Source organism: Haliotis rufescens, unplaced genomic scaffold, assembly GCF_023055435.1.
Source record: "Haliotis rufescens isolate VD_foot unplaced genomic scaffold, xgHalRufe1.0.p SCAF_2, whole genome shotgun sequence".
Classification (NCBI taxonomy): Eukaryota; Metazoa; Mollusca; class Gastropoda; order Lepetellida; family Haliotidae; genus Haliotis; species Haliotis rufescens.
In genome coordinates, this window is record NW_025963890.1 from 79,481,704 (window position 1) to 79,497,422 (window position 15,719).

Genomic DNA, 15,719 nt, shown 5'->3' on the forward strand with positions numbered 1-15,719 from the left:
TGGTAGAGGTGTTCCTGGTAAATACAGATGTGGTAGAGGTGTTTCTGGTAAAATACCGGATAATGGATTGAAGGTGATCATGGTAAAATACAGACTTGGGGTAAAGGATTTTTGTGGTACAATACAGATGTGGTAGAGTTGTTCATGGTACAATACAGATGTGGTAGAGTTGTTCATGGTACAATACAGATGTGGTAGAGTTGTTTATGGTACAATACAGATGTGGTAGAGTTGTTCATGGTACAATACAGATGTGGTAGAGTTGTTCATGTTACAATACAGATGTGGTAGAGTTGTTCATGGTACAATACAGATGTGGTAGAGTTGTTCATGGTACAATACAGATGTGGTAGAGTTGTTCATGGTACAATACAGATGTGGTAGAGTTGTTCATGGTACAATACAGATGTGGTAGAGTTGTTCATGGTACAATACAGATGTGGTAGAGTTGTTCATGGTACAATACAGATGTGGTAGAGTTGTTCATGGTACAATACAGATGTGGTAGAGTTGTTCATGGTACAATACAGATGTGGTAGAGTTGTTCATGGTAAAATACATAAAATGCGGTAAATGTGTTCTTCTTAAAATACAGATGTGGGGTAAATGTTTTCCTGGTAAAATACAGATGTGGTAAAGGTGTTGTTGGTGAAATACAGATGTGGTAAAGGTGGTTAAATAGAGCTAACGTGGTAAAGGTGTTCATGGTAAAATACATATAATGCGGTAAAGGTGTTCATCGTAGAATACAGATGTGGGGTAAAGGTGTTGTTGGTAAAAACAGATAATGTGGTAAAGGTGGTCAAGGTAATATACAGATGTGGTAAATGTTTTCTTGGTAAAATACATAACATGTGATAAAGATGTTCATGGTAAAATACAGATAATGTGGTAAAGGTGTTCATGGTAAAATACAGATAATGTGGTAAAGGTGTTATATAAATACATACATCTGTAAAATACAGATGTATAGTTGGGGTTAATGGTAAAAACAGATGTGGGGTAGGGGGTAACGATATAGGTAAAATGAAGGTGTTGGGTAACGATGTCATGGTAATATTCAGATGCGGGGTAAAGGTGTTCATGATAATATTCAGATGTGGGGTAACGATGTCATGGTAATATTCAAATGTGGGGTAACGATGTCATGGTAATATTCTGATGTGGGGTAACGATGTCATGGTAATATTCAGATGTGGGGAAAAGGTGTTCATGGTAATATTCAGATGTGGGGTAACGATGTCATGGTAATATTCTGATGTGGGGTAACGATGTCATGGTAATATTCAGATGTGGGGTAAAGGTGTTCATGGTAATATTCTGATGTGGGGTAACGATGTCATGGTAATATTCAGATGTGGGGTAAAGGTGTTCATGGTAATATTCAGATGTGGGGTAACGATGTCATGGTAATATTCAGATGTGGGGTAACGATGCCATGGTAATATTCTGATGTGGGGTAACGATGTCATGGTAATATTCAGATGTGGGGTAACGATGTCATGGTAATATTCAGATGTGGGGTAACGATGTCATGGTAATATTCTGATGTGGGGTAAGGATGTCATGGTAATATTCTGATGTGGGGTAACGATGTCATGGTAATATTGAGGTGTGAGGTAAATGTGTTCATGGTAATATTCAGATGTGGGGTAACGATGTCATGGTAATATTCAGATGTGGGGTAACGATGTCATGGTAATATTCAGATGTGGGGTAACGATGTCATGGTAATATTCAGATGTGGGGAAACGATGTCATGGTAATATTCAGATGTGGGGAAACGATGTCATGGTAATATTCTGATGTGGGGTAACGATGTCATGGTAATATTCAGATGTGGGGTAACAATGTCATGGTAATATTCAGATGTGGGGTAACGATGTCATGGTAATATTCTGATGTGGGGTAACGATGTCATGGTAATATTCTGATGTGGGGTAACGATGTCATGGTAATATTCAAATGTGGGGTAACGATGTCATGGTAATATTCAGATGTGGGGTAACGATGTCATGGTAATATTCAGATGTGGGGTAAAGGTGTTCATGGTAATATTCAGATGTGGGGTAACGATGTCATGGTAATATTCTGATGTGGGGTAACGATGTCATGGTAATATTCTGATGTGGGGTAACGATGTCATGGTAATATTCAGATGTGGGGTAAAGGTGTTCATGGTAATATTCTGATGTGGGGTAACGATGTCATGGTAATATTAAGATGTGGGGTAACGATGTCATGGTAATATTCTGATGTGGAGTAAAGGTGTTCATGGTAATATTCAGATGTGGGGTAACGATGTCATGGTAATATTCTGATGTGGGGTAACGATGTCATGGTAATATTCAGATGTGGGGTAACGATGTCATGGTAATATTCAGATGTGGGGTAACGATGTCATGGTTATATTCAGATGTGGGGTAACGATGTCATGGTAATATTCTGATGTAGGGTAACGATGTCATGGTAATATTCTGATGTGGGGTAACGATGTCATGGTAATAATCTGATGTGGGGTAACGATGTCATGGTAATATTCTGATGTGGGGTAACGATGTCATGGTAATATTCAAATGTGGGGTAAAGGTGTTCATGGTTAATTATTGATTAACATTTCGTTATTTCTACTTTTATGGGTTCGTTACGCCACTCTGAAGAGAATCTCGGTTATATCACGGCGTGTCATGTTCATGTGGGAGCAAAGTCCGAAGTGATTTACCAGACATTTACCAACTTGGCTAAACCCTATAGCTCTGGTAAGGTGCTAACAAACATAAACATGGTAATTCGGGATTCGAACCCACGACCATAGGTCACTATCTGAGTCACCACAACGAATGGTAGTGGCTCAGATGACTGGTCCACGCGTGGCCTTGACCTTCAGCTGGTCCTACTCACCAGGCGCTTGGGTTGTCGGAGGCTGGGATGTAGTAGACTGTCCTTGTCCTGCAAACACAGAGCCCATGTCAGGGGATGCCCACGTATATGTCTCTTATTGTTTTTGGTTTGAGAAAGTTACATGGGAATGATTTGGGTTGGAAAGACATACAAAATCGTTTAAGAGAAACCTTATCTTTATCACCGACGTGGGTAATAATATGTGTATATGCGAAATACATACATAATTATGAAAATATGTTTTTACATTTTTCCCCCCTAACTGTAAATTATTCCACTAAACAAAATTTTGTTGCTCGACCACAGCGACCGAAGAGAGCGAACTCGACGAAATGAGTAATTGTTAGATAGATATAAACACAGGTGTAAGAGAAACCCTATTCATGTTTCACACATTATATATATGTGTACGTACGAAATGCAGAAATCTTTATAAAAATATTTCATAAAACATTCCTACCTTTAACTTATTACACTAAACATATTCGTGTCAGTCGGGCTCAGTGATCGAAGGGAGGCAAAACTCTGTCACAGGGACAGCAGGGAAAAGTTGACCCAGTTTCCGTGTAGCGAGGTATGAGCACGTATGTACAGCTGGAATAATTGACGTGTCAGGCCACAGGAGTAAACATACATACACTCCACACTTGGGAGGTAATTCTCAAAGAGAAGTGTGATTCAAGGTTATATAAATACCACGCACTCACAACGTCGTGGGTTTCAATTTTGACAATAACTGCATGTCTCCACTGATCTAGTTCATTGTGAAATAATATTACAACAATCTAACTAAAATTTTGAAAATAATAATTATTAAAAAATATGAATAACTTTACCACTGTAGATATACAAAACATGTTTTATGCCTTTCCGTCCAGCAATTCTGTCACTGCCTGAATTGTTCGTTCAGTTCTAGACAATGCAGCATATGTTGCTGACGTAGTGTGCCAACAAGAGTTTTATACCATTCCATTCAGTTAAAATGTAAAACAATTATTGTGTATACCACTATGATTGTGTCAACTTCATACCTCTTGTCCCTTGAAAACAATAGCAAATGTTTCCGAGGTCATTGTTGTGAAAATATGTTACGACACTGACGGCCAAAAGAAACTTAACTTTACCTAAAAAATTAAGTTGAAAAAACAACACCCCACCGCGCTATGCAGAGAAAGGGGCTGCCCTCTGTTATAATTTGCTGATTCTTCTTTTATTACCTTAGCATTATGGTAACCTGTATTATTACATGGTCATTTTAAATTAAGTTAAAGTAATGATTTATTCTTAAATAAGCAACTGTGCTCTGGGAAGTACCGGGTCTGGGAAGTACCGGGTCTGGGAAGTAACGGGTCTGGGAAGTAACGGGTCTGGGAATCCGCCGTGAAGAGTGTGTGACCTTACAGATATATATGGCGGGAAATATTTTAACCGTGATGTGTGTGACGTCAGGGTATTGAACAAACAACCTAGTTGTACCATTGCCCCAACCCGTCACACCCTAGGTGCCTTATACAGCATGTCAGACAACCCACAGGAAACACTCCATGGTAGACATCTAACTGATATCAAGCTGGCCGTGCACTCACCACAGTCTAGTTCATCTGTGCCATCCCTACAGTCAATTTCGCCGTCACAGCGCCACCTGCTGGGCAAACACTGAGTGTCCGAACACTGGAACATGTCCTGCTTACAGGTGGCTGGAACTCACACATGTACACACATTACTGAACACACATGTACACACATTACTGAACACACATTACTGAAAACACATGTACACACATTACTGAACACACATGTACACACATTACTGAAAACACATGTACACACATTACTGAACACACATGTACACACATTACTGAACACACATGCACACACATTACTGAACACACATGTACACACATTACTGAACACACATGTACACACATTACTGAACACACATGTACACACATTTCTGAACATACATGTACACACATTACTGAACACACATGTACACACATTACTGAACACACATTACTGAAAACACATGTACACACATTACTGAAAACACATGTACACACATTACTGAACACACATTACTGAACACACATGTACACACATTACTGAAAACACATGTACATACATTACTGAAAACACATGTACACACATTACTGAACACACATGTACACACATTACTGAAAACACATGTACACACATTACTGAACACACATTACTGAACACACATGTACACACATTACTGAACACACATGTACACACATTACTGAAAACACATGTACACACATTACTGAAAACACATGTACACACATTACTCAACACACATTACTGAACACACATTCCTGAACACACATGAACACACATTACTGAACACACATGAACACACATTACTGAACACACATGAACACACATTACTGAACACACATTCCTGAACACACATTACTGAACACACATGAACACACATTACTGAACACACATGAACGCACATTACTGAACACACATTCCTGAACACACATGAACACACATTACTGAACACACATGCACACACATTACTGAACACACATGAACACACATTACTGAACACACATGTACACACATTACTGAACACACATGTACACACATTACTGAACACACATGTACACACATTACTGAACACACATGTACACACATTACTGAAAACACATGTACACACATTACTGAACACACATTACTGAAAACACATGTACACACATTACTGAAAACACATGTACACACATTACTGAACACACATGTACACACATTACTGAACACACATTACTGAACACACATGTACACACATGTACATACACTACTGAAAACACATGTACATACATTACTGAACACACATTACTGAACACACATGTACACACATTACTGAAAACACATGTACATATATTACTGAACACACATTACTGAACACACATGTACACACATTACTGATCACACATGTACACACATTACTGAACACACATGAACACACATTACTGAACACACATGTACACACATTACTGAACACACATTACTGAACACACATGTACATACATTACTGAACACACATTACTGAACACACATTACTGAACACACATTACTGAACACACATTACTCAACACACATTACTGAACACACATGTACACACATTACTGAAAACACATGTACACACATTACTGAACACACATGTACACACATTACTGAACACACATGTACATACATTACTGAACACACATTACTGAACACACATTACTGAACACACATTACTGAACACACATTACTGAACACACATTACTGAACACACATGTTCACACATTACTGAACACACATGTACACACATTACTGAACACACATGTACACACATTACTGAACACACATTACTGAACACACATGTACACACATTACTGAACACACATGTACACACATTACTGAAAACACATGTACACACATTACTGAACACACATTACTGAAAACACATGTACACACATTACTGAAAACACATGTACACACATTACTGAACACACATGTACACACATTACTGAACACACATTACTGAAAACACATGTACACACATTACTGAACACACATGTACACACATTACTGAACACACATGTACACACATTACTGAACACACATTACTGAACACACATTACTGAAAACACATGTACACACATTACTGAACACACATTACTGAACACACATGTACACACATATACATACACTACTGAAAACACATGTACATACATTACTGAACACACATTACTGAACACACATTACTGAAAACACATGTACACACATTACTGAACACACATTACTGAACACACATGTACACACATGTACATACACTACTGAAAACACATGTACATACATTACTGAACACACATTACTGAACACACATGTACACACATTACTGAACACACATGTACACACATTACTGAATGCACATGTACACACATTACTGAACACACATGTACACACATTACTGAACACACATGTACACACATTACTGAACACACATTACTGAACACACATGTACATACATTACTGAACACACATTACTGAACACACATTACTGAACACACATTACTGAACACACATTACTGAACACACATGTACACACATTACTGAAAACACATGTACACACATTACTGAACACACATGTACATACATTACTGAACACACATTACTGAACACACATTACTGAACACACATTACTGAACACACATGTACACACATTACTGAACACACATGTACACACATTACTGAACACACATTACTGAACACACATGTACATACATTACTGAACACACATTACTGAACACACATTACTGAACACACATTACTGAACACACATTACTGAACACACATGTACACACATTACTGAAAACACATGTACACACATTACTGAACACACATGTACACACATTACTGAACACACATGTACATACATTACTGAACACACATTACTGAACACACATTACTGAACACACATTACTGAACACACATGTACACACATTACTGAACACACATGTACACACATTACTGAACACACATGTACACACATTACTGAAAACACATTACTGAACACACATGTACACACATTACTGAACACACATGTACACACATTACTGAAAACACATGTACACACATTACTGAACACACATTACTGAAAACACATGTACACACATTACTGAAAACACATGTACACACATTACTGAAAACACATGTACACACATTACTGAACACACATTACTGAAAACACATGTACACACATTACTGAACACACATGTACAAACATTACTGAACACACATGTACATACATTACTGAACACACATTACTGAACACACATTACTGAAAACACATGTACACACATTACTGAACACAAATTACTGAACACACATGTACACACATTACTTAACACACATGTACACACATTACTGAACACACATGTACATACATTACTGAACACACATTACTGAACACACATTACTGAACACACATGTACACACATTACTGAACACACATGTACACACATTACTGAACACACATTACTGAACACACATGTACACACATTACTGAACACACATGTACACACATTACTGAAAACACATGTACACACATTACTGAAAACACATGTACACACATTACTGAACACACATTACTGAACACACATTCCTGAACACACATGAACACACATTACTGAACACACATGAACACACATTACTGAACACACATGAACACACATTACTGAACACACATGAACACACATTACTGAACACACATTACTCAACACACATTACTGAACACACATTACTGAACACACATGTACACACATTACTGAAAACACATGTACACACATTACTGAACACACATGTACACACATTACTGAACACACATGTACATACATTACTGAACACACATTACTGAACACACATTACTGAACACACATTACTGAACACACATGTACACACATTACTGAACACACATGTACACACATTACTGAACACACATGTACACACATTATTGAACACACATGTACATACATTACTGAACACACATTACTGAACACACATTACTGAAAACACATGTACACACATTACTGAACACACATTACTGAACACACATGTACACACATGTACATACACTACTGAAAACACATGTACATACATTACTGAACACACATTACTGAACACACATGTACACACATTACTGAAAACACATGTACATACATTACTGAACACACATTACTGAACAAACATGTACACACATTACTGAACACACATGTACACACATTACTGAACACACATGTACACACATTACTGAACACACATTACTGAACACACATGTACATACATTACTGAACACACATTACTGAACACACATTACTGAACACACATTACTGAACACACATTACTGAACACACATTAATGTACACACATTACTGAAAACACATGTACACACATTACTGAACACACATGTACATACATTACTGAACACACATTACTGAACACACATTACTGAACACACATTACTGAACACACATGTACACACATTACTGAACACACATGTACACACATTACTGAACACACATTACTGAACACACATGTACACACATTACTGAACACACATGTACACACATTACTGAAAACACATGTACACACATTACTGAAAACACATGTACACACATTACTGAACACACATTACTGAACACACATTCCTGAACACACATGAAGACACATTACTGAACACACATGAACACACATTACTGAACACACATGAACACACATTACTGAACACACATGAACACACATTACTGAAAACACATTCCTGAACACACATTACTGTACACACATGAACACACAATACTGAACACACATGAACGCACATTACTGAACACACATTCCTGAACACACATGAACACACATTACTGAACACACATGCACACACATTACTGAACACACATGAACACACATTACTGAACACACATGTACACACATTACTGAAAACACATGTACACACATTACTGAACACACATGTACACACATTACTGAAAACACATGTACACACATTACTGAAAACACATGTACACACATTACTGAACACACATTACTGAAAACACATGTACACACATTACTGAAAACACATGTACACACATTACTGAACACACATGTACATACATTACTGAACACACATTACTGAACACACATTACTGAAAATACATGTACACACATTACTGAAAACACATGTACACACATTACTGAACACACATGTACACACATTACTGAAAACACATGTACACACATTACTGAACACACATTACTGAACACACATGTACACACATTACTGAAAATACATGTACATACATTACTGAACACACATTACTGAACACACATGTACACACATTACTGATCACCTATGTACACACATTACTGAACACACATGTACATACATTACTGAACACACATGTACACACATTACTGAACACACATTACTGAACACACATGTACATACATTACTGAACACACATTACTGAACACACATTACTGAACACACATTACTGAACACACATTACTGAACACACATTACTCAACACACATTACTGAACACACATGTACACACATTACTGAACACACATGTACACACATTACTGAACACACATGTACACACATTACTGAACACACATGTACATACATTACTAAACACACATTACTGAACACACATTAATGAACACACATTACTGAACACACATGTTCACACATTACTGAACACACATGTACACACATTACTGAACACACATGTACACACATTACTGAACACACATGTACACACATTACTGAACACACATGTACATACATTACTGAACACACATTACTGAACACACATTACTGAAAACACATGTACACACATTACTGAACACACATTACTGAACACACATGTTCACACATGTACATACACTACTGAAAACACATGTACATACATTACTGAACACAAATTACTGAACACACATGTACACACATTACTGAAAACACAAGTACATACATTACTGAACACACATTACTGAACACACATGTACACACATTACTGAACACACATTACTGAACACACATGTACACACATTACTGAACACACATTACTGAACACACATTACTGAAAACACATGTACACACATTACTGAAAACACATGTACACACATTACTGAACACACATGTACATACATTACTGAACACACATTACTGAACACACATTACTGAACACACATTACTGAACACACATGTACACACATTACTGAACACACATGTACACACATTACTGAACACACATTACTGAATACACATGTACACACATTACTGAACACACATGTACACACATTACTGAACACACATGTACACACATTACTGAACACACATTACTGAACACACATGTACATACATTACTGAACACACATTACTGAACACACATTACTGAACACACATTACTGAACACACATTACTGAACACACATGTACACACATTACTGAAAACACATTACTGAACACACATGTACACACATTACTGAAAACACATTACTGAACACACATGTACACACATTACTGAACACACATGTACACACATTACTGAAAACGCATGTACACACATTACTGAACACACATTACTGAAAACACATGTACACACATTACTGAAAACACATGTACACACATTACTGAAAACACATGTACACACATTACTGAACACACATTACTGAAAACACATGTACACACATTACTGAACACACATGTACAAACATTACTGAACACACATGTACATACATTACTGAACACACATTACTGAACACACATTACTGAAAACACATGTACACACATTACTGAACACACATTACTGAACACACATGTACACACATTACTGAACACACATGTACACACATTACTGAACACACATGTACATACATTACTGAACACACATTACTGAACACACATTACTGAAAACACATGTACACACATTACTGAACATACATTACTGAACACACATGTACACACATGTACATACACTACTGAAAACACATGTACATACATTACTGAACACACATTACTGAACACACATGTACACACATTACTGAAAACACATGTACATACATTACTGAACACACATTACTGAACACACATGTACACACATTACTGAACACACATGTACACACATTACTGAACACACATGTACACACATTACTGAACACACATGTACACACATTACTGAACACACATTACTGAACACACATGTACATACATTACTGAACACACATTACTGAACACACATTACTGAACACACATTACTGAACACACATGTACACACATTACTGAAAACACATGTACACACATTACTGAACACACATGTACATACATTACTGAACACACATTACTGAACACACATTACTGAACACACATTACTGAACACACATGTACATACATTACTAAACACACATTACTGAACACACATTACTGAACACACATGTACACACATTACTGAACACACATGTACACACATTACTGAACACACATGTACACACATTACTGAACACACATTACTGAACACACATGTACATACATTACTGAACACACATTACTGAACACACATTACTGAACACACATTACTCAACACACATTACTGAACACACATTACTGAACACACATGTACACACATTACTGAAAACACATGTACACACATTACTGAACACACATGTACACACATTACTGAACACACATGTACATACATTACTGAACACACATTACTGAACACACATTACTGAACACACATTACTGAACACACATGTACACACATTACTGAACACACATGTACACACATTACTGAACACACATGTACACACATTACTGAACACACATTACTGAACACACATGTACACACATTACTGAACACACATTACTGAACACACATGTACATACATTACTGAACACACATTACTGAACACACATTACTGAAAACACATGTACACACATTACTGAAAACACATTACTGAACACACATGTACACACATTACTGAACACACATTACTGAACACACATGTACACACATTACTGAACACACATTACTGAACACACATGTACATACATTACTGAACACACATTACTGAACACACATTACTGAAAACACATGTACACACATTACTGAACACACATTACTGAACACACATGTACACACATTACTGAACACACATGTACACACATTATTGAACACACATGTACATACATTACTGAACACACATTACTGAACACACATTACTGAAAACACATGTACACACATTACTGAACACACATTACTGAACACACATGTACACACATGTACATACACTACTGAAAACACATGTACATACATTACTGAACACACATTACTGAACACACATGTACACACATTACTGAAAACACATGTACATACATTACTGAACACACATTACTGAACACACATGTACACACATTACTGAACACACATGTACACACATTACTGAACACACATGTACACACATTACTGAACACACATGTACACACATTACTGAACACACATTACTGAACACACATGTACATACATTACTGAACACACATTACTGAACACACATTACTGAACACACATTACTGAACACACATTACTGAACACACATTACTGAACACACATGTACACACATTACTGAAAACACATGTACACACATTACTGAACACACATGTACATACATTACTGAACACACATTACTGAACACACATTACTGAACACACATTACTGAACACACATGTACACACATTACTGAACACACATGTACACACATTACTGAACACACATTACTGAACACACATGTACACACATTACTGAACACACATGTACACACATTACTGAAAAGACATGTACACACATTACTGAAAACACATGTACACACATTACTGAACACACATTACTGAACACACATGTACACACATTACTGAAAACACATGTACATACATTACTGAACACACATTACTGAACACACATGTACACACATTACTGATCACCTATGTACACACATTACTGAACACACATGTACATACATTACTGAACACACATGTACACACATTACTGAACACACATTACTGAACACACATGTACATACATTACTGAACACACATTACTGAACACACATTACTGAACACACATTACTCAACACACATTACTCAACACACATTACTGAACACACATGTACACACATTACTGAACACACATGTACACACATTACTGAACACACATGTACACACATTACTGAACACACATGTACATACATTACTGAACACACATTACTGAACACACATTAATGAACACACATTACTGAACACACATGTTCACACATTACTGAACACACATGTACACACATTACTGAACACACATGTACACACATTACTGAAAACACATGTACACACATTACTGAACACACATTACTGGAAACACATGTACACACATTACTGAACACACATGTACACACATTACTGAACACACATGTACAAACATTACTGAACACACATGTACATACATTACTGAACACACATTACTGAACACACATTACTGAAAACACATGTACACACATTACTGAACACACATTACTGAACACACATGTACACACATTACTGAACACACATGTACACACATTACTGAACACACATGTACATACATTACTGAACACACATTACTGAACACACATTACTGAAAACACATGTACACACATTACTGAACATACATTACTGAACACACATGTACACACATGTACATACACTACTGAAAACACATGTACATACATTACTGAACACACATTACTGAACACACATGTACACACATTACTGAAAACACATGTACATACATTACTGAACACACATTACTGAACACACATGTACACACATTACTGAACACACATGTACACACATTACTGAACACACATGTACACACATTACTGAACACACATGTACACACATTACTGAACACACATTACTGAACACACATGTACATACATTACTGAACACACATTACTGAACACACATTACTGAACACACATTACTGAACACACATGTACACACATTACTGAAAACACATGTACACACATTACTGAACACACATGTACATACATTACTGAACACACATTACTGAACACACATTACTGAACACACATTACTGAACACACATGTACATACATTACTAAACACACATTACTGAACACACATTACTGAACACACATGTACACACATTACTGAACACACATGTACATACATTACTGAACACACATGTACACACATTACTGAACACACATTACTGAACACACATGTACATACATTACTGAACACACATTACTGAACACACATTACTGAACACACATTACTCAACACACATTACTGAACACACATTACTGAACACACATGTACACACATTACTGAAAACACATGTACACACATTACTGAACACACATGTACACACATTACTGAACACACATGTACATACATTACTGAACACACATTACTGAACACACATTACTGAACACACATTACTGAACACACATGTACACACATTACTGAACACACATGTACACACATTACTGAACACACATGTACACACATTACTGAACACACATTACTGAACACACATGTACACACATTACTGAACACACATTACTGAACACACATGTACATACATTACTGAACACACATTACTGAACACACATTACTGAAAACACATGTACACACATTACTGAAAACACATGTACACACATTACTGAAAACACATGTACACACATTACTGAACACACATTACTGAACACACATGTACACACATTACTGAACACACATTACTGAACACACATGTACATACATTACTGAACACACATTACTGAACACACATTACTGAAAACACATGTACACACATTACTGAACACACATTACTGAACACACATGTACACACATTACTGAACACACATGTACACACATTATTGAACACACATGTACATACATTACTGAACACACATTACTGAACACACATTACTGAAAACACATGTACACACATTACTGAACACACATTACTGAACACACATGTACACACATGTACATACACTACTGAAAACACATGTACATACATTACTGAACACACATTACTGAACACACATGTACACACATTACTGAAAACACATGTACATACATTACTGAACACACATTACTGAACACACATGTACACACATTACTGAACACACATGTACACACATTACTGAACACACATGTACACACATTACTGAACACACATGTACACACATTACT

The 15,719-nt window shown here is 36.7% G+C and overlaps 1 protein-coding gene across 5 annotated transcripts in view; it reads right to left on the bottom strand.

The window, feature by feature from the left end:
* Positions 1-15,719, bottom strand: part of LOC124123598 (low-density lipoprotein receptor-related protein 4-like) — a 199,874-nt gene that overhangs the window by 134,879 nt on the left and 49,276 nt on the right. For 3 of the 5 annotated variants that reach the window (XM_048400675.1, XM_048400678.1, XM_048400673.1), the window contains exons 2-3: positions 4,488-4,604; positions 2,902-2,949 (exon numbers count right to left, since the gene is read on the bottom strand). In XM_048400675.1, coding sequence (XP_048256632.1) covers positions 2,902-2,949; positions 4,488-4,604 — 165 coding nt within the window. The remainder of the gene's footprint in view (positions 1-2,901; positions 2,950-4,487; positions 4,605-15,719) is intronic. The other 2 variants (XM_048400674.1, XM_048400677.1) reach the window with 1 other exon arrangement.